The 23,528-nt window shown below is 61.1% G+C and overlaps 1 protein-coding gene across 13 annotated transcripts in view; it reads left to right on the top strand.

Moving 5' to 3' along the window:
- Mast3 (microtubule associated serine/threonine kinase 3) overlaps positions 1 to 23,528 on the top strand; it is a 33,039-nt gene that overhangs the window by 885 nt on the left and 8,626 nt on the right. The window contains exons 2-19 of one of the 13 annotated variants that reach the window (XM_027932606.2): positions 4,210 to 4,241; positions 6,496 to 6,585; positions 14,386 to 14,474; positions 14,557 to 14,626; positions 14,797 to 14,817; positions 15,312 to 15,390; positions 15,770 to 15,927; positions 16,104 to 16,179; positions 16,376 to 16,585; positions 16,676 to 16,777; positions 16,967 to 17,099; positions 18,258 to 18,316; positions 18,604 to 18,689; positions 20,299 to 20,507; positions 20,832 to 20,970; positions 22,312 to 22,444; positions 22,633 to 22,798; positions 23,400 to 23,501. In XM_027932606.2, coding sequence (XP_027788407.2) covers positions 4,210 to 4,241; positions 6,496 to 6,585; positions 14,386 to 14,474; positions 14,557 to 14,626; positions 14,797 to 14,817; positions 15,312 to 15,390; positions 15,770 to 15,927; positions 16,104 to 16,179; positions 16,376 to 16,585; positions 16,676 to 16,777; positions 16,967 to 17,099; positions 18,258 to 18,316; positions 18,604 to 18,689; positions 20,299 to 20,507; positions 20,832 to 20,970; positions 22,312 to 22,444; positions 22,633 to 22,798; positions 23,400 to 23,501 — 1,954 coding nt within the window. Of the gene's footprint in view, positions 1 to 4,209; positions 4,242 to 6,078; positions 6,237 to 6,495; positions 6,586 to 11,995; positions 12,143 to 13,234; positions 13,328 to 14,385; positions 14,475 to 14,553; positions 14,627 to 14,796; positions 14,818 to 15,311; positions 15,391 to 15,769; positions 15,928 to 16,103; positions 16,180 to 16,375; positions 16,586 to 16,675; positions 16,778 to 16,966; positions 17,100 to 18,257; positions 18,317 to 18,603; positions 18,690 to 20,298; positions 20,508 to 20,831; positions 20,971 to 22,311; positions 22,445 to 22,632; positions 22,799 to 23,399; positions 23,502 to 23,528 lie in introns of those variants that run through there. The other 12 variants (XM_027932605.2, XM_071601203.1, XM_027932608.2 and 9 more) reach the window with 12 other exon arrangements.

Here is a 23,528-nt window from a genome sequence, read left to right as displayed (position 1 = left end):
GGCTCGGACCAAACCCTTCAGAAGCCACCAGGTTGCAGGCTAGGACCTGGCAGTCGTCATTTACCAAGCCAACAGTCATTGAGCACCTACTGTGTGCCCAGCTCTGGCAAGGTGGCAACCTCCAGAGGTGCCCTCCTGGGCCACGCAGGCTGCTGGGAAGGTAGATGCCTGAGCAGCTCTGACCCCACAGAGTGGTCAGGTCTGAATGGAGACTTCCAGGCTGATTCTGGGGTTGTGGGATGACCTCAGGGCATCAGAGGCAGCTGCGGGTGGCAGGGTGTGGGGGTGGGTATTTGGGGAAATGAAAAAGGCTGAGGAAAGCTGGAACCAAGGGAAGACAGAGCAAGTGGCAGGAGCCACGAGGGGCCAATGTGGGAGCCGAGGCAGGCAGGTCCCCAGGCTCCAGGCTTCAGGACTGGGAACTTGGCAGAAGGTAATGAGAAGCCTCGTTGGGGGAGGGCCAGGAGGGGTGAAGCAGAGCTGGGGACAGAAACACTGACCTCCCAGGGCATGGAGGGGAGGGTGCCGAAGGGGAAGGGAGGAGGCCAGAGACAGGACCTGGGGACCTGGACAGAAAGGAGGGGGCGGGGTGGGACTGGCCGGCAGGGGGGTGTTGTGGGGGTCGGGCAGGCCCTGCCTGGAGCATCAGTTAGATGCCAGCCCCGCCCTCGGCCTCTTAAAATAGAGAAACCGCCTCCGGGTAAGAGAATGGGGGCGCTGCTGACGTCAGGAAGTGGGACCAGTTCCATGGGGGGCAGACATTCCTGCGGGAGTCCTGCAGTTACCAAAGGAGAAACTGAGGCTTCGGGAAGAGTAGTTGCCATCCCAGTCTCCCCGTGTAGGTGACAGTCAGGATTGGAACCCAGGCAGGACCTCTCCCCCTGCAGCACAATCCGGCATTGGCCTGCATCCAGGGAGGTGAGGCCGGATCGCCTGGGTGCATGGGCATTTCAGACAGCGGGCACAGCATATGCAAAGGCCCAGAGGTCAGGAGGCACTGCTGCTGTTGTGCGGGGAAATAAACTAGAGTCATTTCCTAGCACTAGAGCCAGAGGTGCGAGAGGGGGTGACTGACAGCAGCATTGATTCTTAAAAGAGGTTAGACTTTCCCCCTAGGGTAAGGGGACCATCGGAGGAGCTGGAGCAGGGGAGGACACAAACACATCTGGGGTCTGAAAAGACTCCTCTGGAGCCAATGGGGGGCAAAAAGGGGAACAAAAGCCAGGAGTGAGACTGGCCAAAGTGGGAGAAAGTTAAAATAATGATAAAATAATCATAAAATACTAATAACTGTTCAAATTAACAGACTAAGCACTGTTCGTGCCTCTAATTCTCCTGAGAGCTGGAGGGGTTGATGCTATTAGTAGTCGCATCTTTCAAAAGGGGACACTGAGACTCAAAAAGGGAAAATAACCCTTCCGGCGCGTGAGCGTGCAGGAGCTCAGGGGCTTTGCTTCTTGATGCTGTCAATCTCCCTCCTTACCTGGAACCCCTCTTAAGGGCCAGGGTAACGTCTCAGCCAATCAGGCGGCAGGCTGCTGATGCGAGCCAATCAGATTTCTAGGAGGCCAAACATTGCCGAAGGTCAAAGAATCAATTCATAAAATCTACGGGAAGTTCTGAGGACTCAAGTCGGTCGCTGATTGGCCAGATCAGACAATAGCGGTGGACATCCTGTCCAGTTAGATGGTGGCCAGGCGGGGGCACGAATAGTCCTATAAGCAGTTTCTGACCTAGTCCGCGGGAGCAGTGGGACAGGGCAGGAGGGGGGACGGGTTCAGCTCAGCCAATGAAACTCAGCAGTTATTGCTGCTGCTACTATTAGTATTTCGCCGGCTCCTTTGCGTCACACACGACAGAATTTCAAAACACCAGATGCCCAAACAGAGCATCCCTAGGACAGAAAATGTGGCCGCGACCTGTAATTGGACTTTGTCTCCCTTGCTGCTTGGGAGGCTCCCTAGCAGGTCCGTCCTTCAGGGCGACTCTGCTCCCCCAGGCCCACAACACTGGCTCTCCTCCTCCAGGAAGCCCTCTGGCTGGAGCGACGTGAGCCTTGCCGAGTTTGCATTCCTGCGCTTCATCCCCACAGCCACCCCCTTTTTTGGGGGGTTGGTACTGGGGATTGAATTCAGGGGCCCTCGACCACTGGGGCACATCCCCAACCCTATTTTGTATTTTATTTAGAGACAGGGTCTCCCTGAGTTGCTTAGCACCTCGCCATTGCTAAGGCTGGTTTTGAACTCCAGATCCTCCTGCCTCGGCCTCCCCAGCCCCTGGGATTGCAGGTGTGGACCACCACCGCCACCCTTTTCACATGCTGTTAGCACACCCAGCCCAATCCGAGATCACCCTGCTCGGGGAAGCCCCCTTGGGTCCCCTCTCTGGATGCCTCCAAACTCTCCTCTCCCTCTGCCCCCCCTAGACCCTCCAGCATGGGATGCCCAAGTCCTGCTCCGTCACCTCCAAATTGGGGGATCCTCAGGTGATGAGGCTTGAAGAAGCAGCATCACCCAGCCAAGAGGATACCTCAACTAATATGTTTTAAGGGCAATTCCAGGGTCGCGGTGGGAACCACGTTCGGCAGGAGCCGTTCCGTCGGGGAACAGCCGCTGGGAGGGGGCTGTGGGGAAGCAGATGGTGCGGAGCGGAGGGCCCGGGGGCGGCGCCAGCGGAGCTGTGTGGGTCCAGCTTCCTGCTGAGCCTTCCAGGGGCTCCTTTCTCTCCGCCACTGCGCGTCTTTTTGTACCGGGGATGGCACTGAGATGGTGATTATTATGAACGTCACCGAGTCACCCTCTGGGCGCTGCGGCATCCAGGTCTCTCCCCCCAGCGCAGACCCTGCATTGGCTGCTCCTGGATTCTCCCCAGACTCTACAAAGCAATGCCTCCGTTCTCTTTCTTGAGGACACTGAGGCACAGAGGGGTTAAGTTGCTTGGCGCGGGCCACACAGTGCAGGAGTGAGGCGGCTGGCCTGGGGACCACAACTGTCAGAACTTTGGAAGGAAAAGGCTGAGATGGGGGTGGCAGCAGCTGGGACCCCGGGGTTCAGATCCCTCGGTTTCAAGCCAGGCGGTGGGGGCGAGGTGGGATGAGGTCCCACAGCGACTGGAGGAGACAGCAAGGAGGTCTTGGTGGCACTGGCGGTGGCGATGGCTCCTGGATCTGGGACTGCCTGCCCTAACGGTAGTGAGCTCTGTCCTGAGGTTCGGGGAGACCTCCGAGGGGCAGCTCATTCTCCGGTTCCGAAAGGTTCGGTTTTGTGAGAGCAGCGTAGCTGGGAGCAGCCTGAGGGGGACCGCCGGAACCCCGCACCCCTCCTCCCATTCCCCCGCGGGAGACCCTGCCCCTCCTCCCAGCCGGGTCGTCCAGCCCCTGGCAATTTCCGGCCCCCTCCAATTGGCTGCGGGGGCCGATGACGTCATTGGTTGCCATGGCGAACACCCCGCATCAGGACGTGGGCAGCCTGGAGCCCACCGAGGTAAAAATAGTCCTGTGTCCCCAAGCAGCCGCCCCAATGTGTGTGTTTGTGGGGGGGGGGGTGTCCCGAGACCCAGTTTCCCATCTCCCCCTCTACCGAGAGTCGTGGGCACCTGGCTTCCCTCAGTTTCCCAGCGTGTAAAACGGCCCCTGCACCTGGGGCACAGTAGAGGCTCAGTAAATGGGAGTCCGAATTCCCAGGATTGTGATAGCTTCTGCGTAGGCCCTCGCTGAGCTCAACACACAACAAAAATGATCATGTTACCCCAGAGTCCTGCTGATGTCACCTCCAAATTACAGATGGGAAACTGAGGCACATCATCACAGATCACCCTCACCACCGGAAGGAAACATAAGAGAACGGGAGGCAGGTCTGAATGTCCCTGGATTCTGGAAAAAAAAAAAAAAAAAAAAACTCTTGGGTAGGATCTCTCTGAAGGTGGACCCTGGAGTCACAGCGGACCCCAAACCCAGGGCTTTCTAGCTGCCTGTGGTAGAGGCACCCAGAGTTGGTGCAGGCCAATTTGTTGAGCTCTAAAAGGGAAGGTGCTGCTGGTGCAAAAGCCCTGAGGCAGAAGTCTGAGTCCAGTGTGTGGAGTGACTAGAAAGGAGGCATGGGCTGAAGGGAAAATTGAAGGAATGATTTGGGGTGTCGCTGGATCAAGGGCCAGGGTTCAAAGTGCTTGCTTTCTAAGGATGATTCCCCCCCCCTTTTTTTGTCATTTCAGAAGGAGCTGAGCCTGCCTCGCCGAGGACGGGGGTGAGTTCATCTGGGGCCCGTGGTCCTGGGTACAGAGTGGTGAATTTAGGTAACAGTCACTCAGAGGCTTCTCACCGCCAGCCTGCCCTGGTGTTTGGAGCGCTTCCTGAGCACATGGGAGGCTGGCGGGCAGCCCGGAGGCCCAGCCTGTATGCAAATGAGGGACCTGAAGCGGGGAGGAGCTTGGTCGCTGGGCCCCGGCGGAGCTCGGAACCGAGACCCTGCTCTGGAGTCCGGAGTCGGATCTGGGGCGCCCCAGCCCCGCACACCCAGAGCAGCCCGCACGCCCCGCGCGGCGGGCAGCTCACCTCCGTTCAGGGGTGCGCGTCGAACATTGTCTTCCTAAGGGTCACACCGGCATTCCTGTAGGTTGGCAGTTTGGGATCCCCAAAGCTCAAGAGCCTCTTGTTCAAGGTCTCCCCCCCACTTAAGGTGGGAGAACCCAGAGCCCCGGAGGGGGGTCCTAGTGCTCCCGTCTGACCCCGGGTGAGCGCAGGCACGCCCTCTTCGCGGGAGGCCTTCGCCCCAGTCGGGGCTGGGAATCGCTCAACAGACATTTCTGGGGCACCTGCTGCATGGGGCAGGTGTTTGGGGCACAGGGGACCCAGAAACAAGTGAATCGCAGGCCTGCCCACAGAGCTAGTGCTCTTGGGGAGGGAAAAGGGAAAGTGACGGTGCAGCCGAGAAAGAGAACGAGGGGCTGGCGGCAGCTGTAGCCTGAGATCTGGGGGCTTCTAGGAGGAGGTGGCCTTGACTCTCGATCTGGAAGGGGAGGAAAAGCGGCCCCTGGGAGGCTGGGGGAAGGGCACCCCGGGTAGAGGTTAGTGGTAGGAGCAAAGGTCCTGAGGTGCGGAGCAGCTGGCGTTGGAAGACCGCAGGGGGCAGGGCGGCTGAACCGAGAGAGGCGAGGGGAGGTGGAGGGAGAGAAGGGGGAGGTCTGAGGACGGGGTCAGAGTGGCTCCCTAGGCCAGGCCATCTGCTCTTGTTGGAGTGGGGATGGCGCAGCTGGTGGGGAGGGGCCTTAGGGGCCCAGGAGGGGAGGGACTCGGACATTGCCCGGAGGGCGGGCACTGTCCCTGGCCTTTGCCCAAGCTGGGGGCAGGGTAGTGGGCAGTGAATCGACCGCGAAGGGCAAAGTCCGGGGCTCTAGGGCAAGACGGGGCCACAGACCCCCGAGGAGTTGCCCCCTCCCTGCCCCCTGCCTGACAAGGTCCACCCTGGGATCAAGGGGTCGCGGGGCGAGACACCCATCCTCAGATCTGTGCGGTCGAGGCTGAGAGGAAGGGACAGCTTGGGCTGGGAGCGCCGTAGCGGGGCGGTGCGGGGACAGCTTCGCGGAGTGGGGTGAACTCGGACGTGGATGCCGAGAAGGATGTTTCCAGCAGAGGCAGCCGCGCGAAGGAAAGGCCTGGAGGCGCGTCCGGGCCTCTGGTCTGCGTGGCGATGCTGAGAGCCGGGACGCGGGCGGGGGACGCGGTGACGGGGCTGGGCGGAGCGCGGGCATCCTGGGTGCCGGACACCCGGGGCCAGGCGAGGGCGGAGCCGGCCGGGAGGAGGGGCGGGGTCGGGTGATGGGGCAATCGCGCCGCCCAGGCGGCAGTGACCGCCCTTCCTTTGGGGCCACGCAGCTGGGGACCTGGGGACCTCGCGGCCTCGGAGCCCTCCAGAGAAGGGGGCGGCGCCCACCGCTGCCTTCTCCCGGCCGCGCGACCCCTCCTGCCCGCCGGGCTTGCGCGCAGGTGCCGCGCTCCGAGCCCCGCCCCGGGGCGGAGAGAACCGCCCCCCGCGCCCCCCGCGGCCCAGCCTCCGCGCCGGTCCGCCGCACCCGCCAGGCGCGCCGCCCCTCGGTCCGTGTCTGTCCGTGCGACCGATCGCGCCACGATCGGGGCTTGGGGGCCGCCAGGAGGACGTCGTTACCCGGCCGCGTAGACGCGGCCCCAGCCTCGGCATGAAGTCCCGCAGGGACAAGCTGCACATCCCGGCGCTGACCCTCGAGTGAGTGCCGCGCCGGGCGGGGAGGGGGACCGGCGAGGACAGGATGACAACCACCCTCCCAGCCACCCCGCGTCTCGGTTGGTGTCGCCGCCTCCGGGGAGCCTTCCTGGCCCCTCCCTCGCGGCCTGCGCTGAAACCCAGAATCCCCGGCCTGGGGCCCCTCCTCGCCCGGAGAACCACTGCCCTGGTCTGGTCTCCGGATCCGGCCACACTCAGGGGCAACCGCCAGGTTCACCGTCCCCGGCCTCTTTCTTTGCAGTCTGTCTCCGAGCAGTCAGAGCCCGTCGCTGCTGAGCCCCAGCAGCCCCTGCAGCCCCTGTAGCCCCTCCCTGGGCCTGCACCCCTGGAGGTAAGTGACCGCGCCGCTGCCGGCACCCCAGAGCCTTGGAAGGCTCCAGACCCAGCTCTCTCCCCAGGGTACTGTAAGCTGGTGACATCACCTCTCAGGACCTCAGTTTACCCCTCTTTATAATGGTTGGCCCAGGCACACTGGGGCCAAGATGGGGAAATTCCATTTACAGCCTGGCCAGCAGGTCCTCACCTGACAGGTGGCCGAGGCCGGCCAGAACTTGAGCTGTTGCCCAAGGACTTCCCCCAGACAGGTGCTGGATTCCCAGGCTGCTCTGGGCAGCGACCTCGGGGACCTACGTGGAACTCTCCTCCCTCTGAGCATACACACACGCCCAAGCCCCAGAATCCACCACTAGAGCCCAGGCTTGGAGCCCTGTGCACCAGGCTGAACCAGACAGAGCGGTCAGGAGGAATACCCAGCCTGCCGGAGTGCCAGTGTGGCTCCAGGCCCGCATTCCCTCCCTCACCCTGGCAGGAGGTCCCTGCTTAACCCCATTTCCCAGCTGAGGAGATTGAGGCCCAGGGGAGAATCCTATTCTTCTGATTTAGTGTGTCTGGGGACCAAGGATCAAGGCCAGATATGCCACCAGAGTCTGTCAAGGTTTGAGTCACTCTCTGTGACTGGGCAGGTCTCAGGGTCTTGCCACTGTACGGGGAAGAATGTTATGGACTGGAACCCAGGGGTGCTTAACCAATGGGCCACGTCCCCAGACCTTATTTATTTATTTAGAGAAAGGATCTCCTTAAGCTGCTTAGTGCCTTGCTAAGTAGCTGAGGCTGGCTTTGGACTCATGATCCTCCTTCCTCGGCCTCCTGAGCTGCTGGGATCACAGGCATGCGCCACTACATCCAGCCTTTCCAAAAGCTTTTCTTTTTTAATATTTACTTTTTAGTTGTAGGTGGACACAGTACTATCTTTATTTTTATGTGGTGCTGAGGATCGAACCCAGCGCCTCAAGAGTGCTAGGTGAGCGCTCTACCGCTGAGCCCCAGCCCTGGCCCTCCACATGTTTTAATAAGAGAGAACAACATGGAGCCCACACTGGGTGCCTGGCAGTAGGCAAGTTTCCTGTCATTCAATCAGCAAGTGCTTATTAGACACCTACTGTGTGCCTGGTGCTAAAGGCATAAATGTGAACAAGAGGAACACATTCTTTCCTCCAGGGAGTTCTCAGCCAGCATGAGGAGATGGTGATGAGCAAGCGTGTGGATAAACAAGACCCGTTCAAGTAGGGAACTCATGGGGAGTTGCTGTTTGAGCCCGGGCATGGACAGATCTAGGCAGAAATTGGCACAAGGCAGTGGGAACAGGATATGCAAAGGTCCTGAGGCAGGATGAAAAATTTTAAAGCTTCTGTCACTGCCTGGGGACAGGCATGGATGTGGCAGAGACAAAGAGGTAGGTAGTGCAACATTTGGACAGAAGAGAGTAGGGCCTGGAGTAAGTTGAGAAGCAGGGACTGCTGTCATCCCCATAGAGGAGAGGAGAGAACAAGCACACAACCTCAGAATGTATTGCCCAGAGACGCCCTGGGAGAGCATCAGGACAGATCTGACTCTGAGTCCTTGGCCTCCACCCCAGTGAGGACAGGAGGGGAGGGAAGGAGCCCTGGGTTGGGCGTGGCCGAACAGACTTACCAGAGGAAATGGAGGCAGTTTGGGGCCAGAGGGGAGGCCACCAGGATGCCTCACTCACCACCAGGGGGCAGCAGAGCCAAACTACCTCGGGCCATGCGAGCAAATGGGTCTCTGCCTCCAGGTGGCCCAAGCACCCTAGGAATAAGCCTTCATTTGTCCCCTTAGCCCCCAAGGCTCTAGAGGCCATGGTCCCTGTGTCCCTGCCCCCACTTCCCCCCATACCTCTCCCCATCGCTCAGTCTGCTCTAGTCAAAGAGTTTGGGGGAGCTGGTCATCCTCAATGCAGACTGGTCAGGCCCCAGGACCTTTCGGATCATTTCCCCTCTGCCCAGAGCCCCTTTCCTTCCAGGTCTCCATGAAGCCCTCAAACGGGCAACTGTGCCAACTTCTTTCCAGATCCTGGTCACACTGTTATGCTTGTGTCCCTCCCTCTGTCCCCACCAGGAGTGCGACCTGCACGTCTTCTTGTGTGATCAAGTTGTTTTTCTCCCTCGGAGGTTTGGGAGCCCCAAACCTGAACCTGTTATGATCATCTGTGTCCTCAGGGCAGGGCCTGGGATCCAGCGGGTGCTCGGCTAATGCTTGTGGCATGGGTGAATGGGGACAGCTGGGAGGGTGTCTCCTGTGGTGGCGGGAGTGGAGAGATGGTGTTGAGAAAGATATGAGGCGGACCCTTGTGGACAAAGAGGCTGTTCCAGGCAGGAGCAGCACTGGGAGCCCCTGGGACACCCCTGGGACCTTAAAGGCCAAGGTCAGGAAGAATGTGGCTTTTGTATCTGGGGCACTGGGAGCCCTACAGGATGTGGGGTCAGGAGAGGCACAGGGGGATGGGCCAGTGGGGAGGGCAGAAGGGCTGCGGTGGCCAGTCCAGCAGCCAGTCAGGGGGAGGCCTGAGACCCACTTACCCAGTCCCTAGCACAAGCCGAGAGAGGCAAAGGCCAAGGTCACAGAGTGGATGAGGGACCTGGGTAAGATCTGAATCTTAAGAGGGATCCATTCAGGGATTCTACAGTTCTGCTCCAGAGCAGTGAGGAGCCGTTGGGGTGTGGGCACAGGAGGGGCCTGTCTGATGGGCGGCCAGCGGGGTCAGAGCTCAGCCCTTCTGGTTTGTCTTTTTGTGGGGGGATGGGGAGTACCGGAGATTGAACTCAGGGGTACACAACCACTGAGCCCCCATCCCCAGCCCTGTTTTGTATTTAATTGTGAGACAGAGTCTCACTGAGTCGCTTAGCACCTCGATGTTGCTGAGGCTGGCTTTGAACCCGCGATCCTCCTGCCTCAGCCTCCCGAGCCCAGCAGCCCTTCTGTTTTTATGGGGCTGGAAACTGGGGTGCTCTACCACTGAGCCACATCCCCAGCCCTTTTGTTTGTTTGTTTTCAAGACAACCTCGCTAAGTTGCTGAGGCTGGCCTTGAACTTGTGATCCTCCTGCTTCAGCCTCCTGAGTGGCTGGGATGACCGGGGCCTGCCGCTGCGTCTGGCCAGAGATCAGCCCTTCAAGGTGGCCTTCTCCGTTTCCGCGGAAGCAGGCCCTGTGCTGTGGGGGGGAACTGAGGCCAGATGGGCCTGGGAGAGGCCGCTGCTGGGGAGGCCAGGGCAGTGGGCAAGTGTGATGGGGCGTGGGGGTTGCTAAGTGTACCTGTGGCTGGTGAAGAGGAGCATCTTGTGTACCCAGCGTATGCAGAGGTGTGTCTGGAACACATGGGTGGGGCGGGTGGCTCAGATGCAGAGACAAAATATGGAGTCTGTGGCTCCATCCCCAGAATCGGGAGGCTCTGTTCCCTGAACCAAGCTCAGACCGGATGCTGGCCTGGGAGCTTAGGTGGCCCCCGCCACCCCCACCCCAGGACTCACCACTTGCCCTCAAAACAGGTCCCAATGCATGGACTTCTCCTCCTGGCCCCACCATAATCCAGACCCCAGTGGTCCCCTCCCACATGCCGTCCAAGTCTCCTGCTGGCCTCCTGTCCCTTCCCATCCTGTCCCCCCACAGCCCCTGCGTCCCACGGAGGACATGGTGGATTCACAAACACAACCCAGATGGCGCCCCGTCCCGGCTCCCCGCGGCTCCCCACTGATCCTTCGCCTCCTCCTGCAGCTGGGAGCCAGTGCGATCAGCCGCCAGCCCCTTCCCTCGCTCCTGTGTGGGATGCCCTTTCTCTGTGGCTGGCTGCTCTTCCTTCTCAGTGTCTCTGCTGGCCGCAGTGTGATCCTCTCTGAGAGATCTCCCAGCTAAAGCCACCATTGGCCAGTGTGGCACCTGCGCTCGCTCTTCTCCTTTCTCCACTTTGGCGTTTGACATAATATTGTTCACTTCCTCGTTTCCTGTTTGTTCTCTGCCACCCCAGACTGGGACCTCTGAGGACAAGGAAATTGTATGGCCTGGTCCCCGCTGGGTCTTCAGAGTTCAGCACAGGAGTAGGCATAGAGTAGGTGCTCAATAAATGTTTGCTGAGTGAATGAATGACCGGATACCGGTGTCTGAACTCCAGGTCTGGGGAGCCTGGGGAAACACCCAATAGGGTGGGGCACCTAGGAGTGGCACTGGGGATAGAGGGGCCCTGGCAGAGGATCTAGGAGTGACTTGTGAAGAGGGATGAGTCAGGACTATACACAGGGCATCAGCGCCCACCTCAGCCTCAGTCTCCTGGTCACAGATATGGAGTCTGGCTTCAGCATCAGACCTAAGCTGAGTTCCAAATGGTCCTGGCCTAGGAAGAGACCGCCCTCAGAATGGCTTCCTGGTTTCCAACACCTGGCTTCCTGGGACTGTCCAGAGAGGAGGAAGGAGACATCCCTCCACCTAGAGTGGCATCCAGAGTGAACACACATAGAATCCCAGCCTCATGCCAGGCCTTCCCTGCCTCTCCAGTGCAACCCCGCGTTCACCCCGGGGCCTGTGACAGACGAGGAAACAGGCCAGGAGTTAGTGTGATGCTAACAGTTATGGGACTTGTGTCGCAGGGCGAATGGGAAGCTCTGTGGGCGCCACCTGCCTCTTGGAATCCTGGTGACAGCCCAGCTCTCTCCCGTTGTCCAGTCGAGGAGACTGAGGCTGGAGAAACTGCTGACCAAGGCCCTCTCCCATTACACACGGGCATAGGAGGCCAGGTGCTCAGGTTCCCTCTGCCCGACACTCCCCCTGGTAGCCCAGTGGTGGGAGACGCGGGGACTCCTAGGGGCCCCCAGCCAGAAGACGACAGGGCTGCCAGGGAAGGGAAGCTGGGTTTGCCACGCTGGATTCCAAGCAGTGGAGCCAGCACGAGCCGGGCCAGGACGCTTGGGTGGGTCTCGAGTGCCACACCCAGAAGGGCTTAGCGCGCCGGGAAAGAGGAAGGGGACAGTGATGGGATTTACGTTGGGGGAAAATAGGCAAGATCCCCCGCTCCCACTTGTGGAAGTGCCGCCAACGCCCCGCCCCCGACGCCTGGGGCCCTAGCAACGCCCCGCCCTCGCCGCCTGGGGCCCCAACGACGCCCCGCCCTCGCCGCCCGCGCCCCTGGAAACGCCCCGCCCCGCCGCCCTCAACCATAGCAACGCCCCGCCCACTCGCCGACACGCGGGTCCGCCGGCTGCGCTTCCGTGTCGCCCCCCCTCCAGGCCAGGCCCCGCCCCCGCACTCGCCTGGGCGGGGTTCCCGCCGCGCTCCCGGGCGCGCGCTTCCTCCTCGCCGGCCCCCCGCCCGCGGCCCCGCGGCGCCCCCTGCCCGGCCCGGCTCCGCGGGGCTCCCGGGGCTCTTCCCGCCGTGGAGGTGCGCGCCCCGCCGTCGCCGGCTGCCCCCGCGCCTGCCCAACCTCGGGCGGCGGCGGCCGCACAAAGGGAAGCAGCATGTCCGACCCCAGCTACTGGACGGCGGTGGCGGCTCCCGGCCATCGGAGCCGCCTGGCCAAGGGCGCGCTGCTGCAGCGCTCCAAGAGGTAGGGGCACCGTGCCGGCCCAGGCGCGGCGGGGACCGAGCAAGTATGAGTTGCCAGACGTGTGACCCGGCGGCATGGCAGGGGCCACGGGGGGCCATCGTGGGAGCGGGGGCACGTTTTGAGATCAACGTATTCTCTAAGGTCCCAGGCAGCTTCCCTTTGCTGTCTGTCCCTCGGTATCTTTCTGCCCGGGTCGCAGCTGGGGTGGTGACAGAGGCAGCGGCAAGTTGGGACCGAGTCAGGATTCGAACCTTGGACTCTAGGTCTGAGCAGAACTGTAGAGGAGCTCCGAAAGACTGAAGCTGCTCTGTCCCAAGGACCCATTCAATGGAAATGTTGGCTCAGAAGCAAATATTTACTGCAGGAGGCTGGCGTGTGGGTGGGAAGTCAGGACCAAATAGCTGGGTCAACCCAGGCAAGGCTGGGTCTCTCTGGAGGGAGCTGTGGACTCTAAAGATCTGGGTTCAAGTTTCAACTTAGCCATCACCTGGCTGTGTGACCTCATGATGATCCTTAACCCCTCTGGGGTTCCTCACTGGTATTTCTGTTTGCCCAGATAGGCAAAGTCTGGGCAGTGGGACCAGCTGCTGAAAGACCTCAGTGCTGAGTCCAGGGCTCAGACTCTCCTCTGAGATCCTGGGGGCACCCTGGAGTGTGTATGGGCCTGGCAGAGACTGGGTACAGGAAAGTGGCCTCAAGGCCCTGTTTCCAGCCCAATCCTTATTCTGTGCTGTGTCCTGGGCTCCATATGGATAGTTACTGGTCCTGAGCCTTCTCCAGGGAGGGTTGTGTAAACAGTTGGCTTTCAATAGGTGCTCAGGAAGTGAATGGATGATGCCTAGTTCTCCTTTGAGACTCGGATTTGGCTGTGGTTTCAAGGCCTTGCCTGGGAGCCAGAGGGAGGCCAACCGAGTGTTTTTTTCCAAATGCCACTGGAAGCAGCAAAGGACCGCAGCAAGCGCTGTGGGCCGCAGCACTGGGGTGTGAGGATGTGGCGACTGGCGGGTGTGTGTGTACGTGGGGGGTTGGCAGGAAGTTTGGCAGAAACCTACCGGTTTCACTTTTGTCTCTGTGCCTCTCAGGCTAGAGGACATCCCTGTGGCTGTTGGCGTCTGTGGGCCTCGGTTTCCCAGTCTGGGAAATGGGTGCAGCTTATCTCTCCTCCGCTTGGCCTTGTCAGGATTGGTAGGAGTTGGTGTCGTGCCCCCTAGGAGTCAGGGACCTCAGAGTGTTGTCCAGAGAAAGGCAACATGATAGGCACCCACCCGCCTGGGGTCCAAAGCTGAGCGCCGTGTGTGGGTCTCATGGAATCTCCCCCCATCCTTCGAGGTACACGGATGGGAAACAGGCGCCAGAAGGAGCTACGCGTGGGTCCCTCTTCCCTGTTGTCGCCTGTGTTTACGGATCATGCCATCACGTCTTGGCCTGCAAGGGCTGTGCCTCCTGCCTGGGACTCCATCGTCCCTCTAGAGGCCCCAACCCTTGCCTGCCTCCCTGCAGTTCTCCTGCTGAGCTGCGTTGGTGGCTGCGTGGGGGCGTCGCACATGGGAGCAGAGCAGCGCCCGTTGCTGGGCGACTGCTGGGGGTGGGGGGCAGGGAACTTGTCACTCCTGATTCCCTCTGCCAAGGCGGGGGGGGGGGGGGGGGGGGCTGGGCCAGGGCCCAGGTGGGTGGAGGAAGGCCAGGCAAGGTGAAAGAGGCTGTGCCCGGAGTCTGGTGGCCAGAAGGGACCCCGGGTGAAGGGAGGAGAGAGGGGCGGTGGGCCAAGTGTGGCATGCTCACAGGAAACCAGGTCGCCGTCCTCTGAGTCTTTGTCATATGAGATTGGCATTTTAGGCGGATCCTGGGGGAAGGGGCTTGCCCACAGGTGGGGGCAGTGGCCTGGGGCTCCTGCGCAGGCGCCGTGGCTGTCTCAAGCCAGCCGGGGCTCCAGGCGTCCCCTCTGCCTTACCTGTGGGTCCGCCTGGCGATGGACGCAGCCTGGGCGGAGGGTGGGCAGCAGCTGCAGGCACAGACGCCTGAGGCTTGGCTGGGTCCCCTGGCCATGCGCAGTGTCTACCGCGAGGCCGAGTTCCAGGCCCAGCACCTGGGAGAAGCCACCTGGGTGGTGGGTGCAGTGGGAGTGGCCGGGCCCACTTCTGTCCTGCCGCCAAACTGGCCGCACTTGTGCTCCCAGCTGGACATGTGGTGCCCTGCAGAGGCCTGGGCCCGCCATCTGACTCGGTCCCTTGCTACCCCGACAGCTGCCGCAGCGGGAACCGCAAAAGCTTGGTCGTGGGAACACCGTCACCGACTCTATCCCGGCCCCTGTCACCACTGTCTGTCCCAACCGGTGAGTGTGGGACGGGGGCCACAGGCAGGTGCCTCTGGCCTGTCTCTGTCCCCTGACTCAGTGTCCCCACCCCCCTCAGCAGGCAGCAGCCCCCTGGACAGTCCCCGGAACTTCTCCGCTGCATCCGCCATTAACTTCCCCTTTGCCCGGAGGTGAGTGGTCGCCGGCCGCAGGGGACAGTGGCCGCAGGGGACAGTGCCCCGCAGGGCCCGGGCTGGGTGGCTGGATTTGCTCCTCATTCGCCTTCTCCCCTCCCCTCCCCTTGCCTGGTGGTGGTGTCTCCCTCTGGCTCCTGCCCCTGGCAAACAATCGGCCCCGGCAGCCACATCCACCGCGCAGACAGGTAATTGCAACGAGCCCGGGGAGGATGAGGGGCACTGACCCCAGAACCAGGGAGGCCCTAAACAAGTCACCAGTTCACTCATCAAGAGCTCACTGAGCACCTGTAACGTGTCAGGGACTTGAATGTCACTTGTTCATTCAACATTTATTGAGCCCCTGCTGTGTGCGGTGAATGGGAGGCTGGACTCTGGCCCTCGAGGAGTCCTTGATCTGCCAGGGGCAGCCAGCGTGTCCCCTAGCAGCTACAACTTAGAGGTCAAGGCTGAGATTGGGGGCACACTGGCAGCTGTAGTCAGGGAAGGCTTCCTGGAGGAGACGCCTGGGGTCAGGAAGAAAGCACACGCTGTGGATTGGCCAGCCCGTGCCCCCGGCTCAGCCTTCCCAAGGTCCTTCTTCCAACGGAGCCATTTTCTGCAAGCCACAGTACCTACTTGGAGTCCCCACTGGCTACCAGGACTGGGCCATGGTGCCATCTACTGCTGTTCCTCTTTCCAGGGCAGACGGCAGGAGATGGTCCCTGGCGTCTCTCCCGTCTTCCGGCTATGGAACCAACACGCCCAGCTCCACCGTTTCGGTACCCGGGGCTCCTCCTTGGGGGGTGGACAGGCGGGTGCCCGGTGGGGAGAACACACCTTTGGTATTTTTTCAAGGTGTCAGTTATCCAGGAAGCAGACCTCCTGGTTGTCCCCGCAGGCCCCATTCTGGTCAGTGGAGGGGGCCTCTGAGCAGACCCAACATTGACCCCAGCTAGCCCCCAGTCTGGGGGACCCAGAGATTGCAGGCCTGTGAGGCCGGGTTCTGACCAGAGGGAGACTTGGGGATATAGGCAGGGAGGGCCTCCTGAAGGAGGGGCCTTCGGGTTTTGAGGGATGCCTAGGAGGCAGGCAGGGTGTGGTCCCTGAGCGGTGGCACCGAGGGCCCTGGCTCTAACCCTGACCTTCCCCTCCCGACAGTCAAGCTCGTCCTCCAGGGAGCGTCTCCACCAGCTTCCCTTCCAGCCCACGCCGGACGAGCTCTGCTTCCTGTCCAAGCACTTCCGCAGCTCAGAGAGTGTGGCTGATGAGGAGGGCCACCGCTCACCGCGCCTGCGCCCCCGCTCCCGCAGCCTCAGGTGGGCCTGGGCCTCGGGCCCCAGGCCCAGCCCTTTCCTGGGCTGCTGTGGGGACCCACACTGTCCCTCCTCCACCTCTGGCCCCCACCTTTGGCCCAGAGCCAGGCCCCTTGCCTCCTCCTCTGGGCTGGGTCTTGTGTCCCATGTCACGAACTGTCCACCCGTCCCCCTTCCAGTCCTGGGCGCACATCAGGGACCTTCGACAATGAGATCGTCATGATGAATCACGTGTACCGCGAGAGGTTTCCCAAGGTGAGCCGCTTTGGGCCGGCCCAGTGCCGTCCTCGTGTTATGTCGTCCTTGCCTGTCCCTCCGTCTCTGACCTGCCGCCTCCTGCGCACACTGCTTCTCTGCCCATCATCCCCACCGTGGCATGGCTGCTCTGTCCTGTACCACATGCACATGCCATTCCCCAGCTGCCCTCTGACCGGGTCCCCTTGTCATCCAGGCCACGGCACAGATGGAGGGCCGCCTGCAGGAGTTCCTCCTAGCCAATGCCCCCGGGGCGCGGCTGGCCCTGGCGGATGGCGTCCTGGGCTTCATCCACCACCAGATCGTCGAGCTGGCCCGAGACTGCCTGGCCAAGTCTGGCGAGAACCTGGTCACCTCCCGCTACTTCTTGGAGATGCAGGAGAAGCTGGAGCGGCTGCTGCAGGACGTGGGTGGCCCGGGCAGTGGCAGGGGGTCCAAGGGGCAGGACTGGGCGGAGGGGCGTGGCCTGTGACTGACGCCACGCCCACCTCCCCAGGCGCATGAGCGCTCGGACAGCGAGGAGGTCGGCTTCATCGTGCAGCTTGTCCGAAAACTGCTCATCATCATCTCGCGGCCCGCCCGGCTCCTCGAGTGTCTGGTGCGTCCCCTTTTGCGCAGCAAATGCAAGGTCTTGGGCTGTGCCAGGAGGACCGCGACAGTTCTCCTGTTGTGCAGGACTTGAAGGGGATCCAGGGTGCGACCTTGCTCGGGTGGGCGACCCGGGGAGGGGTCGGGAATTGCAGGAGCCAAGTGTGGGAGCCCCGCTAACCCCCTCTCCGCACCCCAGGAGTTCGATCCCGAGGAGTTTTACCATTTGCTGGAGGCGGCCGAGGGCCAGGCCCGGGAGGGCCAGGGCATCAAGACGGACCTGCCGCAGTACATCATCGGGCAGCTGGGCCTGGCCAAGGACCCGCTGGAGGGTGAGCCCGGCGGGGCGGGGCGAGGAGAGGGAACTGGCCCAGGGAGCGGTCAGAGCGACCTCTAGACCCCACACCGCCCTGCCCTTTTTGTGTGGGCAAGTGCCCCAGATTCTGGGGTCAGCTCACCTCCGTGTCTTTGAACCCAGCATCAGCTGAGCCAAGGGCAGGGGCGAGGCTCAGTGGTAGGCGCCTGCCTGGCACCGGATGCCCGGTTCTGCCCCAGCACTGCAGGCGGAGGGGGGGTTCCATTGAGGCCACTGCGGTGGTGGGCACCTGGAGTCCCAGCTACCTGGGGTGGGGACCGGGATCTAGTGCCACCACAGCATAAGACTTGGGCCTGGGCCAGGCCCGAGTGGCCCAGGAGACTGGGAGGAGGTGACAGTGTCCAAGCTGAAGGCTGGAGTTAGGGGAGATGGCCCGCTGCAGGCGTCGGGGGTGCAGCACAGGCAAAGGCCCAGGGGTTGGACTCTGCCCGGGTGAGGAGGGAAGGGGACAGCAGTGAAGGTGCTGGCAGGGGCTGGACATGGTCATGACGGCGGCCAGCGTTCACCAGCACCGTTGCTATGGTAACCCTGTCATTGTTCCCATTAAAGCTTGGGAGACTGAGGCGCTGGGAAGATGAGGTCAGGCAGGTGTCCACCCAGGTGTGCCTGGGAGCAGACCACCCGTAGACTGGCCATGGCTGCCCCCTGGACCTTGGGTGTGGTGCTGTGGAATGGAGATGCTGCGGGTGGCAGTGAGGGTCTGCCCCCGTGGGGGTGGCAAAGAGTGGCCTAGGCTTGTCTCCTGAGCACCCTGGAGTGAAAGGCACCGAGAATAAAAAGGAGCTCGACCTGAACCCAGGCCTCGTCCTGGAGACTCAGGTGCCCCTGCCAAGCCCAGAGGCTGGAAGTCACGAGGCCTCCTGTGAGCAGTGCCCAAGTGGAGGGAGGGGTCTCAGGCTGAAGCTCAGAGTCCTGAGCCATCTGAAGCCCGGGGTACCCATTGACCTTCTAGAAGGTTCCTCAGTCATTGCTTAGTCCAGCCTTTGGGTTTGGCTCGATGGTGGTATCAGGAGCCTGGTCAGGATGTCCCCAGCCCAGCAGCAGCCCCACAGTACTCTGGAGGGAGCAAGGGGCAAGGCGTGAGGCTGTTCAAGCCTCTTCTCTCGATCTGCAGAGATTGAGCCTCTGAGTCATCTCGACGGAGGACAGCCCCCAGCACCCGAGTCCCCAGAGGTGAGTCATGCAGCACCAGGGTCCCTTCCTATCTGCTCTTTCCAGAGTAGGCCAGGCAGACATAGAGGGCTGGACTTGGGGGGGTCTTGTGTGTAGTAGGTGCTTAATAAACACCTGTGACTGGGGAGAGGTGGCAGAAGTGGGCCTGTCCCCCATGAAGGCTGGGGCAGGGCAGGCTGGGTGGGAGGGGGCACTATAAGGTGAGCCTGGAAGGAGGTGTAGGAGTTTCCCACGGGAGGGGACCAGCTCTGCAGGGGGGCAGGGTCCTGACCCCTCCTGTCCCCTAGAGCCGTGCCCTGGTTGGCCCATCCCGGAGGAAGCCATGTGAGAGTGACTTTGAGACCATCAAGCTCATCAGCAACGGGGCCTATGGGTGAGTCCTCGGGTCCCTGACCCGTTTGTCCTATGGGCAGAGGGATGGCTGAGGCCCTGGAAGCCCCTGTCTCTTGTCAGCAAGACTCTCACCCTCATACTGGACGGGCAGACAGGGCAGCTGAGGGCCGCAGGGACACGGAGACACAGGCGCCAGGTGACTGTCTTGGATGGGCTCTGAGCAGCCTTTACCTGCCCCAGGGTAGAGGACTCTAGGGCTTGGGAGGCTGGTTAAGGAAAAAGATGACCCCATGCATACAGCAGGCATGTAGGTCATGTAGGTGGCCTGGACAGCTCTGCACAGAGCTGGGTCCCTTGCAGCTGAGACCCCTGGACACTGCGGTCTATTTCCTTCCTTCCTGGGTTGAACCCAGGGGCACTCGACCACTGAGCCACATCCCCAGCTGTGAGACAGGGTCTCCCTCAGTTGCCTAGGCTGGCCTCTAACTTGCAGTCCTCCTGCCTCAGCCTCCTGAGTTGCTGGTGACACCACGCCCAGCTGGACGTGACAGTTTAGGGTGTTACCATGGAAAAAGGGCGGGGGTCAAGGGGACTGCCAGGGAGAGGGGTGCTGGAGCAGGGCCTGTGTGTCCACCTGACACTCTGGGTCAGAGGTGCAGAGAGTGGCAACGGCTGCGGCCTCTGTACCTTTATCTGATCTGTGGTTGGGAGCTGGGCTGGCCCCGTAGTTCTCAGTGGCCCTCAGTGGCCCTCGCTCTTGGCTTGGGCTTGTTTCAGTCCTTCAGATGTGGACAGAGTCTGAGCTGGTGCCAGTGGACCGTGGGGGAACTGGCGAGGCCTGGTATGAGAACAGCCAGCGGGAGGCGTGGAGGCAGGAGGAGGCAGGAGGAGGCGTGGGCAGGTCCGCAGGTGCCAGTTAGATAGGAGCAGGTAGCCCCAGGGCCTCTGCACTGTGGGCGGGGCAGCTTGCAGCAGTTCATTATATATTTTATATACATCTAAAGACGGAAGAATTTACATTTACGTATTTAATTTTTTTAATATCTCCATTTTATTTTTATGTGGTGCTGAGAATCGAACCCAGTGCCTCACGCATGCTAGGTGAGCGCGCTACCACTTGAGCCACATCCCCCCAGCCCATAATTTTTTTAAGAGAAGAGTTCTAAGGCTCCCAACACAAAGAAATGATCAATGCGCCCAAGTGCAGTAGCTCATGCCTATTATCCCAGCGACTTGGGAGGCTGAGGCAGGAGGATCGAAAGTTCGAGGCCAGTTTCAGCAACTTAGCAAGACCCTGTCTTAAAATAAAAAATAAAAAAGGGCTGGGGATGGGGCTCGGTAGTAAGCAGCCCTGGGTTCAATCCCGAGCACCACACACGTCAAAATAAAAAAGTAAAAAAAAGAAAAATGCTGGCTGTTCAAGGAGGCGGAAGTGCCCCCATCCTTACATGTCGTGTACGTGCATCCAGTGATCACACTGTGCCCCGTAGTATAAGTACAATTATGTGTCCATTAATTATGAAAAATGAAATGAATAATCCGGGGCCAATACACAGTTGCCACGGTTTGCATGACAGCAGCGGAGGGTGGCAGCTTTGGGAGGGGCGGACCCACTGGGGCCTGGGGCTCAGCCAGCGCCCCACCCCCAGGGCTGTCTACCTGGTGCGACACCGTGACACGCGGCAGCGCTTCGCCATCAAGAAGATCAATAAGCAGAACTTGATCCTGCGCAACCAGATCCAGCAGGTGTTCGTGGAGCGCGACATCCTCACCTTCGCCGAGAACCCCTTTGTGGTCAGCATGTTCTGCTCCTTCGAGACGCGGCGCCACCTGTGCATGGTCATGGAGTACGTGGAAGGTGGGGTTCCCATCCTGCCTGCTCCGGCAGGGGCTCCCCCACAGCGCCGCCCTGCCCCCTGCCGGCTCCAGCCTGCCCTGGGGGACTCTCAGGAGCCCCTGCTGGGAGTGCAGTGGGATGTCGGGAGAGGAGTGGGGGGGCACGCAGCTACTGCGCATGTCCGTGCGGCCTGCATTGCTCTGGAGCCCCACCTGCCGGAGGGGTACCTGCATTACAGCGCCTCCGACCCAAAGCTAGGGAGTGTGCGTGTGTGGAGTGGCTGGTACAGAGGGGAGAGCAGCACTTAGTAGGCACCTGCAGTATGTATGTGCACCCCTCCCCCAGGCGGTGACTGCGCCACCCTCCTGAAGAACATGGGCCCGCTGCCCGTGGACATGGCCCGCATGTACTTCGCGGAGACGGTGCTGGCGCTCGAGTACCTGCACAACTACGGCATCGTGCACCGCGACCTCAAGCCCGACAAGTGAGCGCCCGGCCCCCAGCCCTTCCCTGTGCGTGTGTGACTTGACATCTGCTCTGCATCTGGCTTGGCTCTGTGCTCTAAGGAACCCAAACCAAAGTAGGAGGGACTCCACACGCTGATGTGGGGGTTATGAAGCAGTTTTTAGGGCTGGGGTGTCATTGGTGGAGCATTTGCCTATCACGTGCAAGCCCTGGGTCCATCCCCAGCACTAGAAAGAAAAGAAAAGGCACCAGGCGAGGTGGCACACGCCTGTCATCCCAGTGGCTCAGGAGGTTGAGGCAGGAGGATCGTGAGTTCAAAGCCAGCCTCAGCAACTCAGTGAGACCCTGTCTCTGAATAAAAAACAAAATAGGGCTGGGGGTGTGGCTCAGTGGTCCAGTGCCCCTGAGTTCGATCGCCAATATTCCCCTAAAAAGAAAGAAAAGAGAGCAACAGTGGTGTTCATAGTAGGTGTACATAATTGCTTTATAGAGCCAGGGTACCCAGTTGGTAACAAATAAATGCTTCACTAAATGATGAACATACAGCATGAACTTTCCAGAAACTAATTTTTTAAATTTTTTTAAATTATTGATAGATCTTTTATTTATTTATTTATATGTGGTGCTGAGACTCAAACCCAGTGCCTCACATGCACCAGGCAAGTGCTCCTCTGCTGAGCTGCGTCCCCTGCCCCAGAACTTTTTTTTTTTTTTTTTGAGAGCAGGTCCCGCTGCATTGCCCAGGCTGGCCTTGAACTTGTGGGCCCAAGAAGTCCTCCCACCTCGGCCTCCTGAGTAGCTGGGCCTACGGTGGGCAGCAGCACGCCCAGCTCTAGGAAACTGTTCTGAACAGCAGGGCGCAGCCAGGCCTGGTGTCCCCGGGGGCTTGAGATCAGGGTCCCTACAGATACCCAAATCGACAGAGTCTCTTTTATAAAATGCAGCATTTTCAAAATAACCCACATGCGTCCTCCTGTCTGCCCCAGTCCTCTCAGGGCCTCACCGGGCCTGCAGGGCACCTGCCGTTGCTGTCCTGCGTTGTTCAGGGACCGAGGGCCAGAGTGTGTCTGTGCATGTCCGGTGCAGACACATATTTTTAAAATATTTTTCAGTCCACAGTCTGTTGTCTCTGTGGATGCGGAACCATGGGTACAGAGGGCCAACTGTATACAGTAGGTGTTCAGCAGTGACACCAGACACACCCTGTCGGGCCACAGAGAGCCTTGTGACACAGCCTGGGACCCGTGCTCTTCCAGTGGCCCTGGCGGGGAGGTGCAGGCCTGGGCCCCCTGGGAGCTGCGCCGGGTGACAGGCAGGTGACTTTGCCTCGCCCACCTGAGCGCTCTGCCCATGCCCACAGCCTGCTCATCACCTCCCTCGGCCACATCAAGCTGACCGATTTCGGCCTGTCCAAAATTGGCCTCATGAGCATGGCCACCAACCTCTACGAGGGCCACATTGAGAAGGACGCCCGCGAGTTTGTGGACAAGCAGGTGAGAGCCGGCGCGGGGCGGCCCCTGGGCGCGAGGCCAGCCCCAGGGATGCCGGAGAATGGAGACAGGAGAATGGAGACAGCCGACCCCTCGAGTTCTGCCCACCCCGTGGCCAGCCTGGCCTCCCCTGCTCCCTCCTGGGTCCCTCCTGGGCTGGGCCACCCTCAGCTCCCCGCTCTGCCCGCCAGGTGTGCGGGACCCCCGAGTACATCGCCCCCGAGGTGATCTTCCGCCAGGGCTACGGGAAGCCGGTGGACTGGTGGGCCATGGGGATCGTCCTCTATGAATTCCTCGTGGGCTGCGTGCCCTTCTTCGGAGACACCCCTGAAGAACTCTTCGGCCAGGTGGTCAGCGGTGCGTTCCCTCCCCAGCCCTGGTCTCAGCCCTCCTGGGTCCCCCTCGGGTTGGGAAATAATGGCCCTGCCTGAGGATCGACCCCTGACAGTGTGCCCTGGGGACACGGTCCAGGGTGAGAGGGATGGACGGCTTCACCATCATGGTGCTCGCTGTCCAGCAGGCAGATGGACAATCAGAGAGAGGAGTCAAGCGCGGTGGAGCAGTCCTCCAATCCCTACAGCTTGGGAGGCTGAGGCAGGAGGATTACAAGTTGGAGGCCAGCCTCAGCAATGTAGCAATGTCTCCAAAAAAAAGGCTGGGGTGTGGCCGAGCAGTAGAGCGCCTGCCCAGCTTGTGAGGCCGCTCCACCCAGCACCGCACAAAAGAAAAGGCAACTCTAGAGGCGGAGAGTGCCCAGGAGGGGAGCAGGGCAGCCCCGGGGCAGGTGGCTGTTGCGGAGGAGCCGGGCGAGCTGCAGGGACAGAAGACAGAAAGGCTCGGGAGGAGGGCACCGCTGCGGGGTGTCCATCAGGCATTAGGGGCACAAGGGAACCCAGGGCCAGGAGCACAGAGAGGCGGGGAGGAGGTGGAAGGCGCCTCACCCCTCCCCTCGTTTTAGATGAGATCATATGGCCCGAGGGGGACGAGGCCCTCCCTGCCGATGCCCAGGACCTCATCACCAGGCTGCTGCGGCAGAGCCCCCTGGACCGGCTGGGCACCGGTACGCAGGCGGGGAGGGTCGGGAGGG

The sequence above is a fragment of the Marmota flaviventris genome, chromosome 1 (genome assembly GCF_047511675.1).
Source record: "Marmota flaviventris isolate mMarFla1 chromosome 1, mMarFla1.hap1, whole genome shotgun sequence".
Lineage (NCBI taxonomy): Eukaryota > Metazoa > Chordata > Mammalia > Rodentia > Sciuridae > Marmota > Marmota flaviventris.
This window is presented reverse-complemented; position numbering and strand designations above follow the sequence as displayed.